Here is a 23,237-nt window from a genome sequence, read left to right as displayed (position 1 = left end):
AAAATTATAAAAAATTGGAAAACACAATATCAAATTTGAAACAAAAAAACACACAGTGTTAAATTATAATTTTGATGTAAACTTAATGTTTTTTGTACAACTTACCCAAGATCCCAAAAGATATGAATATCTTGAAATAAAGTTTTCTATATTTTTTATTATAATTTTAGTGAATAACAGTTTATTATTTTATTGGAATAATTAATTTATGTTTGATAATCTGAAAAAAAAAAATGTAAATTTTCCCGACTTTCTTTTAAAACACTATATATTATTAAATTGGGAGATTTATCGTAGTAGACAAGATGGGTAATTTCGTTATACTTTGTGGGATACCACAGCATATCTCATGTAGCGATCTTGTTGAAACCAAGGAACAGTTGTGGATTTTCGTCCCTTGTTTTCGTATATTTCTGAACAAATAACGCAATCCATGGGTCACCTTCCAAAATTCAACACCTTTCCTACATAGTTTGGCACGAAGTGGCTACTTGCTGCATCCAAGAATCAACCCTTCGGATTTCCCGATTTTCTCCAGACAAAATGTCAATAACTGCCATAAAATCTCTACCCCAAACATTTCTGTCAATGCTCTTTCGATTGGCTCTGGGTATTTTTGGTGAGTTTTTAAATGTAGTAAATTTGATGTTAGTTTGCTGCATTAAATCTGTATGTTGGTCTTTATAGGAGAACATGATTATACATTCTATGAGTTTGATTATATTCCTCCCACTTTCAGTGCCAAAGCTGTTTCGAGTCTGTTGCACACAATTGTGCCCTTAATTGTAGTACTTAATGGGCTAACAATTGAAAAAAGTGTTTGAAGCTTAGTATTGATATGAAATTAGTTCTGTTCTTGCTTAATTATTTCGTGAAAACCACCCTTCGCAATTTATTCTGTTCACCAATCTCGAGGGGAATTGATTTATCAATTGCAAATTACAGGAACAATAAAAGGAACATACGATATGTGTTGACTAATAGTGATCTTGAATCCCTCAGCTAATTGCAAAGATTTCCCTTTCGTTATGCAGTGTTAACCCATTCTACCAAAATTTCAAACTAAAATTACTTATTCACTCATGCTCTTCGTTACCAATTATTGATTTTTATTATTGTTTTTGTAACAGCGATAGTGAGCATAGATCATCATCATCATCATCACGTATTTCTTTAGAAATCAAGAAAATGAACGACTCATCTTGGTTTACAATTCTCAAGACTTCACATAAAAACAAGGGATTGGAGGCTGAAAACCCAATGATTGGAATCTTATCATTCGAAGTCTCAAGATTGATGTGTAAAGTAGCAAATTTATGGCACTGCCTAACTGACAGACACGTGTCAAGACTAAAAGAAGAACTCAGATATTCACTTGGCATCCGTACACTTATTTCGGATGATCATTCTTACCTTATTGATCTTGCACTATCAGAAATCATTGATAACCTAAAGGGTGTATCAATCTCAGTGGCTAGGCTTGGAAAGAAGTGTGTGGACCCCATGTATCATAATCTTGACCATGTTTTCCACAACCCATTTGAGATTAATCTCAAATGGTGTGGATGGGAATATAGGTTGAAGAAAATGGAGAAAAGGGTTAAGAAGATGAAGAAATTTGCTAATGTTATGTCACAGTTGCATGAAGAACTTGAAACATTGTCTGATTTAGAAACCAGACTAAAAAAAATGCAGTCAAACGGTGTCAACCAAAGTCAACTTCTTGAGTTCCACCAGAAGGTGATGTGGCAACGTGAGGAAGTAAATGGGTTACGTGACATGTCACCATGGGTTCGGACCTTTGACTATATTGTCCGACTATTGCTTAGATCTCTTTTCACAATAGTCGAAAGGATCAAGGTCGTTTTCGGAATTACAACCGAAATGGGAAGAGATGGTTGTTTTGTTCGCAAGTATTCCATTTCTACCCTTGCAGGAGCTTCGGTCTACCCATCTGAAACTTCTTCAAGTAGATCCATGTCAAATCTTAGACATACACCAAATCCTCAAACTTGTTACTCTCCTATCATGTGTGCTAGATACCCATCAATTAAATCGGCTCATATTGGATGCACGACGTCAAGAAGTAACCCTAATTCCATCAGGGTCAAAGGTATTTTTCAAAATGACGCTTTTGACCCTATCAAGAAAGCTAAAAGATTGTCGAAAGGTCAAGAACCGACCCTTGGTGACACTGCTTTAGCTTTACGTTATGCAAATATTATCATATTTATTGAGAATTTAGCGATGTCTCCTCGTTATTTGAGACCCGATGCAAGAGAAGACTTGTATGATATGTTGACCACAGGTATCAAAAACTCATTAAGACAAAAACTTTTTCTTTCCTCAAAAAAAATTGATCATCGTGTTGCATCAGATTGGAGATCATCATTGAAAAGGATTCTTGATTGGTTATCTCCAGTTGCTCATAACATGATAAAATGGTATTCTGAGAGAAATTTTGAGAAGCAACCTATGGGTTCAAAGGGACAAGTGCTTCTTGTTCAGACATTACATTATGCAGATCAAGCAACAAGTGAAATTGCAATTACAGAACTTCTTGTGGGGCTTCATCATGTTTGGAGGTTTAGTCAAGAAATCATTGACAAATCATTAATGGGGTCTGCATGATGAGCATAAAACCTGTTTACTCTCTTTTCTTCTTGTAGTTTGATAGATTTCTTTTTGTAGAAACAAATGTGGGTAATTACTCATTATATCTCATTATTACCATAGTAGCTCTTCTTGAAAGAGTAAGCTGGTAAGTTTGAGGATAAAATGGGTGGTTGCCATGTACTTATAAATGCAGGTTTATGTTATTTTCCTTGTAAATAATGTTCATAATGTAAGATATTTGTGGTTTCTTGGGATGTCTTTGTATTATCCAATACTTGAAGTACAACATAAATAAAAACATGATCCTAAAATTACATTAGAATTTACTTAAGCAAAGTTTAGAGTGACCCACAGAAAAGGTTTCACTACAATTTTGGATTTTGTTGCGATTTTCATCCTTGAATCGTTATATCTAACCCCTCACATCTTAATATTGACATAAGGACCAATTTGCCCTATACCAAACTGGAAAAAACCAACATAGTCCATATATAACTCAATATTACTATTAAACTAGTTTTTCAGATGACACATTTTACTTAAAAAAAAAAAAAAGTTAACCTACACAACCCTAATCTTAGTCTTAAATCTACATAATTGTCCATCACATAATCCTCGACCAATGACACATTTACAATTTACCTGCTACTACCGATTGTCCATAGACCATTTGGTAAATAACACTTGATTGATATTAATTTTATATTACATAAGACTAAAGAAAAAGTATAACAAATTGCATATGCACGTTCATGCTCGGTTGCTTGTGCGTGAACACATATACGCACACTTGTACACACAACTTTGGGTGCTTTAGATTCATAGAAAATACTTTCAGATCTTTCATATCCCGTTGACAAATGTTTTCCCTTGACTGAATAATATTATTCCACCAAATATATATATATACAAAAATGATAAGGTCTAAGAATGTAGAAAAATAATACATGGGTCACACAATAAAAAAAATACTACAACATAAAAATACTATACACAAAACATATATACGGCTAACATCCCCCCGCAGTAAGAACGGGAGGTCTAGAACGGACGTTCGGACTGGATGTGAAGTCAAGAAACAAAGTCGAAGGGAGCCCTTTGGTGAAGATATTAGCATAATGAGACGAGGATGGGACATGTAATACACAAATCTGACCCATAACGACTTTGTCTCGCACAAAATGAATGTCAATCTCTATGTGTATTGTGTGTTGACATTGAACTAGATTGTTGGATAAGTAAATGACACTAACGTTATCACAATATACAAGGCTAGCAGAAAGTGGTGGATAATAAAGCTCGCAAAGTAGGTTACATAGCCAACAGGTCTCAACAACCGTGTTTGCAACGCCCTGATATTCAGCCTCAACACTGGACCTAGAAATGGTACCCTGTCTCTTGGAAGACCAAGAGAGAAGGTTCTGACCCATGAAAACACAATAACCAGAAGTGGAGTGGCGTGTAGAGGGGCAGCCAGCCCAATCGGCATCAGAGTAAGCAATCAGACCACGAGATGGGGAATCATAAAGTTGTAGGCCGTGATCAATAGTACCACGAATATAGCGTAAAATGCGCTTGAGAGCGGTGAAGTTAGGCTCTCGAGGATCATGCATGTAAATGCAAGCGTGCTGAACCGCATAAGTGATGCCAGGTGTCGTGAAAGTAAGTTATTGAAGAGCCCTTGCAAGGCTCCTGTAGAATGTCGGATCAGTGAAAGGAGGTCTTTTAATGTCCCAAAAATTCAGAGTAAAAATTTTCATTATAAAAACACTTAATCCATACAATTGAGTTGTTCCAAAACTAGTTACACTAATTAAATATTTTATCATCAGAGTAAAAGTCATAAATAGCCAATGCGGAATTCGTTGGCGGATGCTGTGTAGTCACGTCAGGTCCTTTCCTTTGCAACCGGAAGCACCTAAAACCATAAACACATAAGCGTAAGCACAAAACTTAGTGAGTTCCTTAAAATACCACATACCATACATATCATTGGGCCTAGCCCGTATATTTGGCCCATCCCATAATAATAGGCCTAGCCCTTCCTAATCAATGGACCCATCCCTACATACAAATGGGCCTATCCCGACATACAATAGGCCTAGCCCCATCATACGATGGGCCCAACCCACTCATGCAAATTGGCCCAACCCTATACGCATGCTAATGGGCCCAGCCCAACATACAATGCAAGAGTCACAAAGACAGCTAGCATTCTATATAACTCCTCCTAGTGGGCCGACATCGGTGCCTTCAACCCACGAATACACTGAAGAGACTCACCTCCAACTAAAGATAACTGAATCACACGCACAAGGCTGGTACAAGGGCTCGTAACTAAGCATATCTAAAATCATTCCTAATCAATAATTAAGGTAATAACCCATTACCAAGGGTCGAATTCTTATTCTAACTTAATAAGGTTAAAAGATCCCTTTTACCCTTTCCATATTTGACCCAAAAATCATGGCCCAAAACTCCTAATGACCCAAGGCCCAAAAAAGGCCAAAATATGCATCTGGGATTACGCCTAGCGTACTCCACACATATGCCCCGTGTACTGGCTGATCACCGAAAAGGAAGTGGGTCGAGACCTGTTACGCCTAGCTTGCCAAAGAGGTACGACCAACCTACTCTAGCTGAGGCCAAACCAACTTTCTAAGCTCTTAATACTCGAAGACCTAATGCCCAACTCTCTTATTTGACTCTAAGGGACATCTTAATTCATAATTTTCATGAATTTATGACTTTGTATGGCTTAATGGAGTCCTAGATTCATAACTTCACCAAAGGAACATTAACTCATGCATAGAAGAGTTATACCCATGAAGATTCGGTTTTTATGACTTAATAACCTCAAAAATGACTAGAAATGAGGCTCAAAGTTTATGGAGTAACTTCTACTCACAAGATCCAAGCCATGGGACCAAAACATGCTCAAAACATAACCTAAAACTAGATCTACACTAAAGAGCCATAAAGTTTGAAGCTTTATACCTCCAGAAGCTTGGAAAGATGATACAAGTACTAGATCTCCAAGCTCTAGCCACAATAATCCATAAGGATGAACTTCTCCTTCTCCTATAAGGCACCAAGAACACTTTAAAGGTCCAAAACAAGCTCTCAAATATTAGGGTTCCGAAACTAGGGTTGGGGAGGATGGAAGCTAAAAATGGGGAGGCCTCAAGGGACTTAAGGTGCTTAAATACGGGCACAACCCTAAAAATTAGGGTTTGGAGTCTGGATGAGTATGACTAGCGTACTCCATATGTACGCCCAACATACTCAAAGATGCTCGCAATCCTTTTAATGATTTACACAAATAGTACACCTTGTGTACGCCCATCGTAAATCGAAAATCCATAAATCCCACTCAACTTCAAATAGCTATAACTTCTTTGTTTCAAATTCGATTCTGATGATCTTTATATGCTCAGAAAGGAATTGAAGATCGCCACAAACCTATCGCATTACTTTGACTAAAATCATATTGAACTAAGATTCTTAATTCACACAAGAAGCCTGAAACATCACTTCTTCTCATATTACCCCTTTGACTCCAAAACACGAATCGAGGGCTTAGATCACATAATCTATCTTACCCACATCCAAATGGGTCTAAAGATTTCGTCCCTCAAAGTCCGAAGCCTTATGATAATTGATCTTCGGATCGTGGCCCTAAATTAAGAAACAACCTGAAACATGGTGTTACAACTCTCCCCCACTTAAATTAGATTTCGTCCTCAAAATTATACCTTACTACCTCTTCTACCACACTGTCCAATCTAGATAGAATTTTCCTGAAATACAAATAGGGCTGCGATGTCGCCTCATACCAACGATTGTTCTTCCAATAATGCAATCAAAACCCCAGCCATAAGAGAAAACATAAACCATGACGAAGAAACGAGCATTGCCAAACTAATTTTAACTTATGAAGAGTAACATCACTACTTTTCCCAATAATTCAGAAATCCAATAACTTGTCTGACTTCCTGACCTACAAAACCATTCTGATACGTAGTCAATACGACACCACTTTGCAACTCAACCAAATGAAACTCTTCCGACCCTGAATTATCTTGCTGAAACCACTGGAAAACAGAATCCTTAACCATTTATTGTTGCCGAAAGGACCTTCTATTAAGTTGGGATACAAAATCCCCTACCGTCTGTGACATCCGACCATCTCACACAGAGTCACCCAATGAGACTTCGCCCATGAGTCTAACTGCTACAAGCTACCTGAACCTAAATACCACATGGATTCCATTTGCCGATCAAAGATTTATATTACTCTAAGCGTGATCCAACACCTTAATCATAACAATTTCTATCGGGTTTCACCCCTACCGCCATAACCAAATTGGCCTCGCCCACGGGTCTCACCCAATCTACATAATTGAACGGGCCTCACCCACGAGTCTTACTCCTCGAGGGCCATACAAATCTAGAACATTGTCACAAATCCAAATATCCTCATTCCAAATAAGGAGTGGTCGACCAACAAAACTATCTGAATTGACCCATGCATTCGTTGTGATCCTCCAACAGCCCAACCATCACTTATACAATGGCTTATCTCATTCTGGTAGATGCAACGACTCCATCGCAGGCTTACAACACTTCCTTGACAGCCTATCAACCTAGTGTATGCTACAACTACCCTGTAGTCTTACAACACTCCCATTTATTGTGCAAACCTCAATCCACACCGCAACTAGACCTGGCTCTCCACTTGACTAACGTATGGAATTCTTCCTTTTTCCGTACCTGGAATTATTCCCAATAATCCTAGCAGTTCTCCCCACTTAGATTCAACCGCGCTCTGCCAACCTAGATAATGACAACGAATGTTAAACCCTTTACCGGAACGGACAGATCACTAATCCAACAACCCACTTTCTGAAAGATCGACGCACTTAGAACATCTCTAATGAATATAGTTTATATTCCTTGACAATCCCAGCGTCTGAAAATACTTATGCGACCAAAATCGTTACTCACTCACTATTGCTCTCACCTTACTAGCGATAGCGATCGGGTCAAAGAGTCTTTCCATAGTCGATGGTCGTCCATCCGGAGCGATACAAGCACCCTTGAACTATAATTTCATTGTCCTAGAAGGGAACGACCAGCTTCCATGAGATCCTCCTGGGAAGCTTCTGATGCGTGGACCACATTTACAATCCCAGAACATGAACTTGGAGACAAACCCCTTTAAATCGTGTTCTGACCAATCCCTTACACCCTACACTATCTTGAAATTCAGTAATCAAATGAACCTGTACTACAGCTCTCACTGATCCACTGTGTTGAATTAACACATCAAAACTGACTACAAATTCCTCCGAGAAGGACCCCTAGCTCACTACCAATAAGGGCCCATACCATAATAGCTGATAACCTAAATCTATCTCAACAAGATGTGATCCACTCATGACTCTCGGTATGCAAAATGGCATATGACGACCCTTGATAATAATAATCAGGCAATCATATAGAAACTAAACGGGAAATAATGTTTTACAAACACAAATGCATGATCCAAAAGCATATATATATATATATATATATATATATATATATATATATATATATATATATATATATATATATATATATATATATATATATGATATGGTGTGAAGAAAATGAAAATGGAACATACCTGTAGTAGCGTCTGATGAAACTTTGTTCTCCCATGCATGCAACTGCAATGCTCGACCCCTTACTGTTAGAACTTCTACCCTTCCCTCGCGGCCATCAATAATCCTCAAAGTAACTGGAGCAGGTGCTTTCACTACTCCACTCATTAACCTCAGACAATCGACCTTCTTGTGGACCACCTGATTGTAGTGAAAACACATTGAAACCGATCCCCGAGGACAATCCCTGCTGAAATGATCCATCTAACCGCAACTAAAACATCCCCTTCATGTCTTCTGATAGCTCCCATCATGAGTTCTCTCACACTTGGCACACCGACCCCATCCCTGATGGCCTCCTACTCGCGAATCCTGAGTCTTTGGCCTCTTCGCAAGATCCACAACTGTCCAAACCTAATTTGTCTTCCTTTTTCCCGATGTGCTCCAAATCAATCTCCCGTTCCCAGGATCTAGCAATCACATCCTAAAGGGTCTTGCAGTTGGGTATGCTCACATATTCCTTAATATCGTCCATCAGCATATTATCGTACCTTGTCTTCTTCATCTCCTCATCTGCAGCGTACTGTCGAACTAATAAAGCCCTTTCCATGAATTTGGCTTTGATCTCTGCCACAGTCTCGGTCGTCTGGAGAAGGTCATAAAACTCCCTCGCCAACTGCTACACCTCGATAGCTGGTGTAAACTCTGACCTAAACCAAGTCACAACCTCATCCCAAGTCATTATCTCAATAGCTTCTCCTCCCAAAGCGAAATTTACTTCCTCCTACCATACACAAGCTTTGTCTTTCCAAAGACAATAAGAAATATGACCTTCGTCCCGTCGGGGCAGAAGCTTGTTCGGAAAGCGTTCACCATGTCCGCTAACCACCTCCTACTAGCAATGGGATCCTTATCCCCAAAGAACTTGGGAGCTCCACAAGCACGGAACTCGCGAAAGGACAAAGTGCGAGCTCCCATAATATCCACAATCTCGGTGCGGAACACACCTATACGCTCATTCATAAACTCCATATCCCCGCCTTGACTGAACCGAAGATCACAGGAGTCTGCTCCAAAATACCGTGGGTGATCTCCGACGCAATGAACTCCCATATTCGCTCCTCAAACGGCTCAGTACCAACACCTGCCTAAACCAGAACCTGAACCTCCTCTACCCATTCTCATCACCATATTGAAAAGAAATCACACAATTGATCAGAAAATACCCAAAGAATCCTCATCGTACAGGCTTCCTATAATCTCTATGACTTTCCTCGATTCGAGTACGGATCTTGTGCTTTCAGTAGTACGAGTCAAATACAACCTTCCACATCTATCCATACTCTCCCTAAGAATTATCGTGGATCCTCTAAGTCGCCTTCTAAAACTGGAAGTCCAAGTACCCTGCCAAGCAGCGCATCCAAACCCACTAAAACACTTCTTAGGCTCTCCTAGGTTCCTGACCTCACCATGCCATCAGCTGCTGAAGAACTCCCACTAATTTCAGTTAACTACTTTATGAATACAATTACATGCAACAAAGCTTAGATAATCCTTTAAGTAAAAGACTCATCCCTACAACGGTTGGACTCAAATGAGAGTTGCGTAATAGGGCCAAATCAGTCACTCTGAGATTGTTTAACCTTTTCAGCATGTAAGTTAACACATTCACTTAATAGTTAACTCACATCCACAAGAGTCCCACAAAGCACAAAGCAAACAACATTCGTTCAGTAACACTCCAAACCACAAATCAATCAAAAAGGCATCTAAAACTCACTTGCTACTACCATGCAAGGAACTAACACTCTACTGTCGGTTACCTTATGCATGCAAATTATCCACAATATTGGATCAAATAGGCAGTCGAATAAATGATTCTACCCTAGGACCATAACCAAACAAGGAACAGGAAATAAGGCTAAATCAGTCATTCTAGGGCTATATGATCCTAACGTATACAATTTTTAAAGCATACACTTAAAAATCACTTTCACCAATATAGATTCCAAATCTAGCATAACATCCAAATCCTCCTAGGCTACAAGGCATCACAAATCAGGCCAATCTATCATGCAATTCCTGAAGGTATCCTTAGCCTTATCCTAGCATGCAAGCATTCCATATCATAAAATATATCAACATCCATAGGTATTCTAGGAATCACTTACTTGAGCTCAACTAATTGCACACATCACACCCCCTTTTTATTTATAAAAATCTTTTTAGAAACTTGTTTTCATTCAAAAGATTACCAAATCCTTAGTTTAATTTCAGTTACACCTGAAAGCACTACTAGAAAAACAGCCTTTTACGACGCGCAATCAATGACACGCGCTAATAGAGGATACGCATTTGTGCGTGCCCTAAAAATCGATGTCAGTTTTCCAAAATTTAAAGGATAGAAGACACGCATTTGTGCGTGCCGTACAATTAGTGTCAAACAAAACAAAATTAAAAACACGGAGGGCGCTTATTTTAAGTGTGTGTCGTCTACAAATGTCGCTTTATATTTTTTTAACTAAACGCGCGTTTTTAAATAGGGATCTGAAATTCTAAAATTTTGAATACCCCGCTTCTCACTCTGATCCTATGGGTCGCCTTACCTCTCGCACAGAGCCATTCTCTCCCTTTTCCCTCTCTCTTTCTCTCTCTCTCTCTCTCTCTCTCTCTCTCTCTCTAACCCTAGACATAACCACTGGCCATTCATGTTCCTTCTTCCCCGCCGCTATATTCTTCTTGCTCCATATAATAAAATCGGCGACCAAACAATCAGGCTCACTTCTTATTTTGCTTCTCCGTCTCCCACAAAAACCCTAGTTTCTATCACCACTTCTTTTTCCTCACCGACGATCTCATCTAAACCTCATTCTTCCGTTCTCTTCTTATACTTCTTAAACCCCGCTTCAAAGAACTAGGGATGCGGACATCACAAAATCCTTCATAGAACCGGCGATTGGGGATCTGCAACTCTTCACGTTGACAACGCCCTACTGCAACTTACGGTGGGGCCCAATGGTGAAGCAATTACATAACACGGTTGACTACTCTGGAGTCCTCACTTTTTCTGTGTGGGAAGAGGGTAAGAGGATGAAGAGGTGGAAGATTTTCAAAAGTCAAGGCTGAAGAAGGAGAAAAATATTCAACGGTACGTATTTACTTTCGTATTCATCTTCTTCGTATCTATCTTCCCGTAAATACAAAATTAATCCCACTATTGAATTAGTGAATTGGGGGTTAGGGTTTGGAGTGATTTGGGGAGAATATGAGATTGGGTAGTCTTCTTCCTATCTATCATCTTCCTCTACATATAAATCCACCCCTCATCGTCATCTAAACACAAATTAACCTTCATACTTCTTCACTCAGAAGGGTTCAGAAACAAGCTCAAAGCCTGAACACAAGATCCCCATGATGTCCATATCTCGATCCAGCCTGCTTCTGAGCCTTCTGCTTTCTCTTTCTTTTACTACAATATTCGCATAAACACATAACTATGTGTTCAAAGTACACCCTTATATTATACATAGTGTACCATAATCATCATATACGTTTTTTGTGCAACTAATGTTCATGTTAATTTCAACAGTTATGCAAGATGGTATTACATCTTTTCTTTTACTTAGCTCTTGTGATGCGTCTTAGACAACATGAGGAAACTGTAATGCAAGATGGTATGACATCTTTTCTTTTACTGAACTCAATCTTTAATTTCTATTTCAGTGAATATTTATGCTTTCTGCATCTATCTATACTTTGGGTTGGTTTCTTTTTTGTGTTATGTTGCTGTTTGTTGGAATTTGAAATTCCCTTATTTAAGGTTCTATTGAGTTTTCCTCCTGTTGCTGTTTGTTGGGAATTATGATGTTGATATTTACCTTTTCTACCCTCAAATTCCAGGTACGTGATTACATCCATGTTGTAAATTTAGCAGATGGACACACTGCTGCTTTGAAGATACTCTCGGACCCTAATATAGGTGTGTATCTCTTTCTGATTGCAGATGACATTTTTTAGTTTTGGAAATTTTGTTCTGTTTGACATTAAATCAAACCATTATCTTTTTTTTAGGCTGTGAAGTCTACAACTTAGGAACGGGTAAGGGCACATATGTGTTGGAGATGGTAGCAGCTTTTGAAAAGGCATCCGGAAAGGTATTACAATTACAATCTTGTAAATATGTTATCTAGTTTCTACCCAATGTTGATAAAGAAAATATACTTGTATTTAGTTGTTTATTTTAAGAAAATTTACCCAAGTATAGCAATCTCATCCAAATCCCAACAATTTTCACTGCTATAATAATAATAAAACCGAAAGTAGGCGTCAACCTGTAATGTTTTTGTTTGTCCAGCGAATTCCTGTTGTGACAGCTAGGCGTCGACCTGGCAATGCTGAGGTGGTAAAAACCTTACACTAGCTTCTGGGAATCTTAAAACTGCAAGATCAACTGAAAATTTTACAAATTAATTATAATTTTCAGAAACAGGTGGAAGGTTTGTTAATTTATAATCTAAATACTATTACTAAATGGGCTCTATAGCACATAGCAGCCAGTTCTTAATCAAGCAGTCAATACCGTGTTAACTTTTTTTATAAATAAATGCAAATAAAGAAGTTTTTAATTAAGGAGAAACCAAGGAACTTGATTCCGTTGGTATGTATACATGCCTTGCATATGCCTAGCAGAGCACCTGGTCAAAAATAAACTGAAATTATAAGACAATTAGATAACATAATTATTAACAAAGAAAGGCTTGAATGAAACACTAACACAATTGCATTAGTCTATGAATTGCATAGAATCAAACAAACTGATATATTACAAAGCATGATTTTGTCAAGCTTAAACTTTTTACATTTTGAACTGAAAGTTGCAGCCAAGGCCACAAGCTCAAGAATTGCATACAATATATTTAAAAATCTATAACACAGAAAAAAGAAAATTGGAGTTGATTTTCAGATTTATACATATTTAGAAAATAGAATTCACAAACAATATCTATCCTAATGACCAATGCAGTTAATCTAAATCGATAAATAGGACTAAGACAAACTGCTATAGAAGAGCCATCATAATTAAACAAATAAAGAACCAACATGACATTTAAAGATAGTACAAATAGAGAATGAAACAGAGGGCACTACGAACATGTTATAACTCCACTTATGACCTGTGTTTACATAAATATAATTTAGAGTCAGGGTATTGTAGGTTGCAGTTTGTGTCAAAAAGATACTGAGTTGAAACCCCCAAAATTAGAGTTTAAATATATATATATATATATATATATATATATATATATATATATTGCATGTTATCCTTAGATTATATAATGTGTCAAATGGACTTCTTCAGTTTTTTAAATATCCCACAAAAAGACACCTGATAGTAACAAATATATAAGGATTGACAGATCATCTTTCAAGTGCTAATTTTGCAAATAACCTATATTGAGTATTGGTTAAAAGAAAAAATAAATAATAATAACTACATGAAATAATGAACTTTTCAAAATGTCTCATTCCATTATAATATCTTTGTGACTTAATGTTTTGGAACTTGATTGCTTATTGATAGTTGTTTGATTCTGGTGTTCTATTTTTCAGAGAAACTGGATGACTAGCTAATCCAAAGGCTTCCATTTACGGATTAGTCGCCTCTTCCTCTTTAAGAAAATTAGGGCGTTCATCAAGAAACCTTCAATTGCAGTTGATAACTCAATATTTAAGGGTCCTAATCAGGTATTTTGTTTTCCCAAAACATGAACATTTGTAAAGTGAGACTGAGAGCCACTTGGTATAAAAAAAATACATCTTTTCTACTGTAGTGCCAGAGAGTGTAAAAAACAACTGACCAATTAAACTGTTATCATTTCCAAGATCCTTGTTCTCCTAAACAAAAAGATTCAACATTTTATAAAATTAACCAATTAATGTAATGTAGTACATATTTGCTAATGATTTATATGAAAGAAGGTAAAGTACCACTTTGAGAAATGGTTCCAAGGCAGTTTATTAGTTCTTCTTTGGTCATTCCAATACCAGTGTCTCTACAATAAGGGTAAAAAAGGTTTATAAATCTCTTGTAGAGTTGTATTTTATGAGGAAAGATTCAAGAATGAAGAAAAGTAAGTAATCTTATGATATTGTGATTGTCCCTTTTTCTGGATCAGGTTTAATTTGGATTTCAAGCTCACCAGCATCTCCAAGTAATGAGGGATCCGTTACACTTAAGAACATCAGCTTATCAAGAGCATCACTTGCATTACTAAAAGAAGGTTTCTTGTTAGAACTTTTGTTTTTAAAAACGATAAAAGATGGAAATCAAGCATGAAACATGTAGACTGTAGAGATGTTTTTACATGTAAATTTATATATTGTAAGAAATAGAATTGTAAGACATTAAATTTTATGAAATGGATTATATTTTTTGTATATGATATTTTATTTTCTATTGTGATGCATTAAATGCAAATTTAATTTGAAAATTAGTAAATCTATAAAAAATATTTTTTTTTAAACATTTAAAATTATGATACGCAAACATGCGTGTCATCTTCATTTATGACATGGCCTTTCTTGACAGAGGCTTTCTTGATACGCATTGCGTGTCATTAACACGCGCGTCGTAAGGTTACAACACGCGAATGCGTATCGTCTTCCTTTATGACAGGGCCTTCCTTGATACGCATTGCGTGTCGTAACCGTGCGTCGTAAATGCACGTCATAAATGCGCGTCGTCTATAGACGACGCGCAAAAGCGCGTCATCTCTCTTTATGACAGGGCCTTCCTTGACACGCATTTGCGCGTCGTCTGAGCGTTTTACGACGCGCAATGAGCGTCGTAAAAGGCCTTTTTTCTAGTAGTGAAGTGTGCCTGAATCCCTCAAACCAAGGCTCTGATACCAACTTGTAACGTCCTAAAAATTAAGAGTAAAATTTTCATTTTAAAAACACTTAAACCATACAATTTAGGTGTTCCAAAACCAGTTACAATAATTAAATCATTTTATCATCAGAGTATATGTCATAAATAGCAAATGTGGAAAACACTGGGGATGTTGTGCAGTCACGCTGGGCTCTTCCCTTTTGCAACCGGAAGTACCTGAAACCATAAACACATAACTAAGCACAAAGATCAGTGAGTTCCCAAAATACCACATACCATACATATCATTAGACCTAGCCCCCGTATATTGGGCCCAACCCATAATAATGGGCATAACCCTTCCTAGTCAATAGGCCCAACCGTACTTACAAATGGACCTAGCCTGTCATACAATGGGCCTAGCCCCAACATATGATGGGCCCAGTCTACTTATATAAATAAGCCCAACCTTATATGCATGCTAATGAGCCCAACCCAACATACAATGCAAGAGTCACAAAGACAACTAGCATTCTACATAACTCACCCTAGTGGGCTGACATTGGTGCCTTCGACCCACGGGTACAGTGAAGAGACTCACCTCGAATTGAAGATATCTGAATCACAAGCATGCGGCTGCTATAAGGGCTCCTCACACTGAACATATCTAAAATCATTCCTAATCAATAATTAAGGTAATAACCCATTACCAAGGGTCCAATTTTTATTCTAAGTTAATAATGGTAAAAGACCCCTTTTATCCTTCCCATACTTAACCTAACAATCATGAACCAAAACTCCTAATGACCTAAGCCCCAAAAATGGACCACATGCGCATCTGGGAGAATGCTCAACGTACTCCACATATACGCCCCACATACTGGTTGATCACCAAAAAAGAAGTAGGTCGAGACTCGTTAAGCATAACGTACCAGAGAGATACGTACAACGTACTCTAGCTGAGGCCAAAACAACTTTCTAAAATCTTAATACTTTAAGACCCAATGCCCAACTCTCAGACCTGACTCTAAGGGACATCTTAAGTCATAAAGTTCCTGACTTTATGACTTTGGATTCATAACTTCACCAAAGGACAACTAACTTATACATAGAAGAGTTATGTCCATCAAGATTCATTTTTTATGACTTAGTGACCTTAAAAATGACTTGAAATGAGGCTCAAAGGTTCTAGAGTAACTTCTACTCACAAGATCCAAGCCATGGGACTAAAACATGCTCAAAACATAACCCAAAACTAGATCTACACTAAAGAGCCATAAATTTTGAAGCTTGATGCCTCTAGAAGCTTGCAAATATGATAAAAGTCATGGATATCCAAGCTCTAGCCACAACAATCCACAAGGATGAACTTCTCTATCTTCTACAAGGCACCAAGAACCCTTTAAAGGTCTAAAACAAGCTCTCAAATATTAAGGTTTTGAAACTAGGGTTAGGGAGGATGGAGGCTGGAGGTTGGAAATGGGTAGGCCTCAAGGTACTTAAGTTGCTTAAATCGGGACAGAACCCTAAAAATTAGGGTTTGGATTCTGGATGAGTACCCCCAACATACTCCATACGTACGCCCAACGTACTCAATGATGCTCGTGATCCTTTTTATGGTTTACAACCAACGTACACCTTTTGTATGCCCAACGTAAATTGAAAATCCATAAATCCCACTCAACTTTAAATAGCTATAACATCTTCGTTTAAACTCCGATTTCGATGATCTTTATATGCTCAGAAAGGTATTGAAGAGCTTTACAAACCTATCATATTACTTTGACTAAAACCATATCGAACTAAGATTCTTAATTCATGTAAGAAGCCTGAAACATCACTTCTTCCCATATTACCCCTTTGACTCCAAAACACGTACCGAGGGCTTGGATCCCATAACCTATATTACCGACATCCCAATAGGTCTAAATCTTTCTTCCCTTAAAGACCAAAGCCTTATGATAATCGATATTCAGATCACGATCCCGAATTAAGAAATGACCAGAAACTAGGTGTTACAGGTCTGGTGTCGTCAAACTTAGCTAATGTGTTAGCAGGAGTGTGGGTGGGTTTGCAATTAAGCATCTAAGCCCGCTTAAGAATCCCGGTGGCATACTTCTGCTCAGATAAGAACATGCCATGGTTGTCTCTAGTTACCGTAATACCTAAATAATAGTTCAGAGTACCTAGGTCAGTCATGGCAAATTTTGAACGAAGAACAGTGATGACGTATTGTAGGAGAGTGGAAGATGATACAGTCAAAAAGATATCTTCGACATAGAGTAATAAGTATGCAATCTGAGCACCCTGTATGTAGATGAACAAAGAAGAATCATATTTGTTGTTAGTGAACCCGAAACCTATAATAAACTAAGCAACCCGATGATACCACACTCACAGTGCTTGCTTGAGTCCAAATACAAACTTCTGAAGTAAGCAAACATGATCCGGTAGGGATCTATCACGAAAACCCAAGGGTGATGTGCGTAAACAATCTCCTATAAGTAACCATGGAGAAATGCATTTTTCACATCCAACCGGTGAACCGACAAGTGGTGTGAAATAGTCGGGCTGAGGATAGTCCTGATAGTAGCCGGTTTCACAATCGGGATAAAAGTCTCATCACAATTAGCACCAGGTCATTTACTATGACCATTAGTCATTTACTATGACCATTAGCACTAGTTGTGCCTTATAGCGAGCTAGCAAGCAATCTGCATTATGTTTCTGTTTTAAAAATCCAAATACAATTAACAACATTTGCAGTGGGAGGCCGAGGCACAAGTACCCAAGTCTTATTAGAAACAAGTGCATTAAATTCTTCAATCATAGAGTTGTACCAATTTCGATCTTGAAATGCTTGAGAATAGTTTTGGGGAAGCAGAGACTAAGAAAACTAGGTGTGAAGATTTAGTTTTTCAATGGGCTTAAAGATGCCATGACGAGCACGGGTTTGCATAGGATGAGTGCGAGTGGAATTAGGAACAATGGGAGGAGTGTTTGATGGAGGATTATTGTTCGTGAGAGGGGGCGAATTAGAAATAGAAGGAGAAGACTCGAGATTAGACTAGGAGGGAATGTTATCAGCATTGCTGCCAATATTTTGGGTGGGGGTATCGATGGTGGTTGAATTTGTTCGGGATGTGATAGAGAAGATTGAGAGGGAATGGTTGGATCATTGAAACAGTTTCGTTGATCTTCAATATTTAATAAATCATAGTCAGGAGATTGATGAGGAGTGATGGAACCAAAAGGAAAGCCAAATTCATCAAATCTAATATGATGGGAAATGATGATTTCTTTGGTATGAAGATTGAGACACTGATACCCTTTGTGATTAGAAGGGTAACCAAGGAAGATGTATATGACGGATCGGGGTTGAAGTTTATTAGTGTTGTTGAGGTGAGGATAACATAGGCAACCAAAAACACGAAGAGGGGTGTATGAAGGGTGTTTGTGGAAGAGTTTGTGAAATTGAGTGTCATGTTTGAGGGTGGTGGAAGGAAGGATACTTAAGAAATGAGCGATCATATAATGGGATTCCACCCAATTAGTTGGTTGAAGATGGGCTTGGAACAAAAAGGTTCGCATAGTGTTATTTAGAGTACAAAGCATGCGTTCGGATTTGCCATTTTGTTGAGATGTGTAAGGGCAAGATAAATGCATGTGAATACCATTAGTGGCACAAATATGGTGAAAATGTTTGGTATCAAATTCTCTGCCATTATCACATTGAAATATTTGGATATTGACATATACACGAAAATGGGGAAATTTAGAAAACACATCAGGTTTATTGCACAATGTATATACCCACACAAAATAAGAATATTGATCAAGAAAAATGACATAATATTATATTCCATTATGACTTATTAAATGAGAAGTCCAAACATCATAATGAATGACATGAAATGGGAAAGTAGCATGGCATGTTGACAAGCATGACATAATATACTAGGATCTTTTTTATTACACGAGATAAACTTTTTGGAAAGTAAATGTTGGAAGACTTGAGTCTCAGGATGACCAAGTCGTTCACGCCACGTGGATGAACTAACACTGAGAAATGCTTGAGGAAGTTGTTTTGAGAAGGGATAAGGGATAGTTGTTGACAAATGTTTTCCTTTAGGTGAATAATATTATTCCACCAAAATATATATATATATATATATATATATATATATATATATATATATATATATATATATATATATATATATATATATATATATATAGTTTAGAATTTTGTTGCTAACACTTTTTAATTGTTTCCAAATCAAAATTTCCATCATCTCTTGATACATAATCCTCCACCGCTACCTCATAATAGGTTGCTATAAGTTTATATACTTTAATATCCAAAGTTTTATCACTATACAAGACAGTTATCTCATTTTCTTGCATGATATTTGGAAGACAGTTATATATACCGCTAATAAAACTATATAGAAAAAATAAATGGGTACGATTAGATTAGCAAGAGCCAAGAAGCTAAGACGAAGGCAACAGATAAGATATAATTGCATAAAAAGATGAATAAAACTAAAAGGGGGACATGACTAAACCTACCTAACTTTTTTTTTTTTTGGAAACGGCTAACGATTTTATAAAAGGGTCACACCTAGCAAGAAACTAGATGAGCCCAGCAAGAAAAAGTACAACATAAAGATTACATGAGAGAAAAGAAGGAAATATAGAAATACACCGCTTATAAATGAGCAAATGGAGACACGATCCAATCACACCACCGAATATGCCTCATTGATCCCCTATATTTTAACTAATAGAGAACCAATTCTTGTATGTCATCCATAACCTGAGTCGGACTCCTCTTCACCTGGTTGAAGATCCTCTCATTCCGGGCTTTCCAAATACTCCAAATCATGCCATAATATATCAGCGTAAGTATTCTCCGCTTCTTCGTGCACTGGCTCCAATTGGCTACAGAGTGTAAGAGTGTGTCTAAATTATCGATATCTCCCGAATTGATACCACACCAATTCATTATCCAATTGCGCACAATAACTGCAAACTTACACTGAATGAGAATATGGTCTGCAGATTCAACACCATTTAGACAATACCCACAAATTATTGAGGGTACTTGAACACCTCTACCTTCCAATGCCTGTGCTGATGGGATTCTGCCCCATTTGGCCCGCCAAATGAAACACAACACTTTGAGTGGGACTTCTTTCAACCATTCAACTCTAGGTCCTGGTAAGGTGGGGGTAAATTCGTCCATTTTTTCGGAGATCCTCCACCGTATACACCCCATTCGTACCAATTTTGCAACTCCACGTGTCCAATCTGTTTGATATACGAAATTGCCCCAAAGATCCTTCAAGATGTATTAGGTTTCGATTCAGATCTGGTGCCATGGGATCCGATTTCCAATTCCATGTGAAAACCTACCTAACTACCACAACCAATGTTTACATACTTACATTTATATTTACACCACATAATAGGGAGATGACATTTAAGACGCCTATTTTTAAAAAAAAAAATCCTTTTCACTTCTGGCGTTCATATATTCCAAAGGGTACAAAAAGATCATACTGGGCTACTGGCTAGCTATCAATCTTTTCCGAGGGCAGTTACCCACGAAGTTACACACGAACACGAAGCTCGTCATTGGTATTTATTATATAAGATTATTATAACGGAGAAATGCAGAAAAGTTTGATATAATGTCCTTTTTATTTTTGTATCATAAATCACATTTTTATGTTTTCTTTATTTTCAATCGCTATAAATTTATAACATTGTTCTTGATCTCTTCTTTTATTAGAATTTTATACCACTAAAATATTTTCAATTGTAACAAAAAAAAAAAAAAAAAAAAAAAAAAAAAAAAAAAAAAACATTCTTTGCTGTATTTCAATATGTTTTTTTTAATATATTGTTCTACTAGGAAATATGAAAATAAAACTATATCATAAAAAAGAACACGCAACTTATCATTTCTTGCCCTTAATCCTAACATAAATTTCACAATACATGAAGATTTACTTGAATAAAGTTCATAATGTAGCGATAAACAAACATATATATAAACTAACATTTAATCTTTTTGGGTATCGCTATTAGTGGTTCCCGTTTCCTAACAACAATTCCCATTTTATCATTCATGTCCAGCGTCTCGGCTTTCACATGGCTTTCAAGCTCCCAATCAAACTCGTGTAACAACGAACCCAATACAAGGTGCAACACACGGTGCGCTAGTGGTACCCCTACACACATCCTTCTCCCTCCACCAAATGGTATGAGTTCAAAGTGTTGACCTCGGTAATCAACTTTTGAGCCCAAAAACCTCTCGGGCTCAAATGAATTAGGGTTTTCCCAACATTCTGGGTCCCTTCCTATGGCCCATGCATTCACAAACAATTGGGTATCTTTTAGGATATGGTATCCCATGAAGTCGGTGTCGTGGGCAGCCTTTCGTGGGACCAGAAATGGGATCGGAGCATGGAGACGTAGGGTTTCCTTTATGATGGCTTGTAGGTAAGGAAGGTTATCAATGGAACTCTCTTCGAGTTTTTCGTTTGAGCCAATCACTGAATTCAACTCATGTTTGGCCCGTATCATTTTGTCAGGTGCCCTGAGTAACTCGCTTAGGGCCCATTCAACCGTACTACTAGTTGTTTCAGACCCAGCCAGAAATATCTCCTGAAAAAAATTAGAAAGATGCGCTATTAGTATTGAAAACACCAACAAATTAATAGTCAAAAACTCACCAAAATAAAAATAGTGATATCCCTCTCTGACATCTTCTCTAGTTCATCTTTTCCGGTGCCCTCATAGTCCAACAACACGTCCAAAAAGTCCTTATGTCTATCGATGCCATTTTTCCGCTCCTCCACCCGCTCTTCTACCCACCCCGTTGCTATTTCTATCGCTTTTCCAACATCTCGGTCCATTTTCTTTCTCACCCCTTGTAAATCGAACCATTTCAGCCACGGGTACAAATCCGATATATTCGGATGACCGCCCCATTCCATCATCCCTACCATCACAGTAAAAAACTCGGATGCAAGTTTAGAATCCGGGCCTGCCAAGTTGCGGGAGAGCATGAGGTTGCCTAGTAGGTTAAACGATGAGAGGAACACAAACTTTGCAACGTGGATCCCAGTCCCAGTTTCACTTGAATCGGCTTCTTTTTCAATCCAAGTTAACATGTCATCAACGCACCGTCTCCTAACGGCGATCGACTCGTTGATCCTTTTTGCCACAAGCATCTCGACTGTACAGATCTTCCTTAGCACTCGCCAGTACATTCCGTATGGAGCGAGTGCTAAGGAAGATTTGTCATAGCCGTGAGACTTACTGGCCTCGGTGATCGTGCGTTCCATGAACGTCAGATCATGATTCTTGAAAAACTCAGTGGCGGCCTTGGCACTCAAGATCGCCACTGTGTTCACCGAGCCAAGTTTTAAGCTAATGACCGGACCATATTCAGCGGCAAGTCCGGCCACAGTTCTATGTGGCATGGCACCAAGATTGAAAAGGTTACCAAACACAGGCCACCCTGGTGGAGCTGGTGGTTGCCGTTTTCCGCCGGTTGTGGCATATTTTTTTCGGAGGTAAAGAAGAAAGAGAATAGTTATGAAAGAAACGAAAACAAAAGTCCAATTAAACTCCATCGTATTTTGGATCGTTCTTTGATATATTTTATGTATTTATAGATCTTAATGACAATTAATGGCTTGCCCGTCGGCCGGCTGCTAAATAAAAAGGGTTTGTATTTTTACACTCCACCTATTTATTAAAATACAAACTCCAGTCTAGATATAGGCTATAAAAGTTGTAAAACCCAAATTCCAACAAATTTTAGCCTCACTTGGGACACACGCGCCACCTCTCATTTATTTCGTTTATTTTATGTGGGGCCTTTTGCATCTTTGTTTAAGGGATTCTTTTCTCTGTTTAATTTTTTTTTTTTGAAAAATATTTTTATATGTACATAATCTAAATGGGAGTGTAATAAAAAAAATCTCTTCACATCAATAGCAAAAGAAAAAGACATTTTATGATCACAAAAAAAGATAACTTTTTTGGGGTCATACCATCTACAGGGAAGAAAAAACAGAAAAAAA

At 37.7% G+C, this 23,237-nt stretch overlaps 3 protein-coding genes and 1 long non-coding RNA gene across 5 annotated transcripts; 1 reads left to right on the top strand and 3 right to left on the bottom strand.

Moving 5' to 3' along the window:
- Positions 1-368: 368 nt before the first annotated feature.
- LOC111894165 (protein PSK SIMULATOR 1) lies at positions 369-2,870 on the top strand. Of its 2 annotated transcripts, XM_052764606.1 has the most exons (3): positions 369-619; positions 1,131-2,308; positions 2,378-2,870. In XM_052764606.1, the coding sequence occupies exons 2-3, from the start codon at positions 1,189-1,191 to the stop codon at positions 2,629-2,631; spliced, it is 1,374 nt and encodes a 457-aa protein (XP_052620566.1). In that variant the 5' UTR covers positions 369-619; positions 1,131-1,188; the 3' UTR covers positions 2,632-2,870. The 2 variants fall into 2 exon arrangements, with proteins under 2 accessions (XP_052620566.1, XP_023746018.1); XM_023890250.3 differs by having other exon boundaries at positions 1,131-2,870.
- Positions 2,871-11,992: 9,122 nt separating this feature from the next.
- LOC128126595 (uncharacterized) lies at positions 11,993-14,537 on the bottom strand. Its single transcript, XR_008224570.1, has 3 exons — positions 14,465-14,537; positions 14,253-14,317; positions 11,993-12,702 (listed from the first exon to the last, which is right to left on the bottom strand). It is a non-coding gene; the product is annotated as an uncharacterized LOC128126595 (long non-coding RNA).
- Positions 14,538-19,918: 5,381 nt separating this feature from the next.
- LOC128126776 (uncharacterized) lies at positions 19,919-20,383 on the bottom strand. Its single transcript, XM_052764886.1, has one exon. It carries the CDS (start codon positions 20,381-20,383, stop codon positions 19,919-19,921), a length of 465 nt encoding a protein of 154 aa, XP_052620846.1.
- Positions 20,384-21,080: 697 nt separating this feature from the next.
- On the bottom strand, positions 21,081-22,790 carry LOC111894060 (cytochrome P450 76A2). Its single transcript, XM_023890134.3, has 2 exons — positions 21,879-22,790; positions 21,081-21,810 (listed from the first exon to the last, which is right to left on the bottom strand). Exons 1-2 carry the CDS (start codon positions 22,782-22,784, stop codon positions 21,199-21,201), a joined length of 1,518 nt encoding a protein of 505 aa, XP_023745902.1. The 5' UTR covers positions 22,785-22,790; the 3' UTR covers positions 21,081-21,198.
- Between the last annotated feature and the right edge of the window lie 447 nt (positions 22,791-23,237).

Source organism: Lactuca sativa, chromosome 6 (assembly GCF_002870075.4).
Source record: "Lactuca sativa cultivar Salinas chromosome 6, Lsat_Salinas_v11, whole genome shotgun sequence".
NCBI lineage: Eukaryota > Viridiplantae > Streptophyta > Magnoliopsida > Asterales > Asteraceae > Lactuca > Lactuca sativa.
The sequence above is the reverse complement of the archived record's forward strand: the minus strand, read 5'-3'. Positions and strand labels throughout refer to the sequence as shown.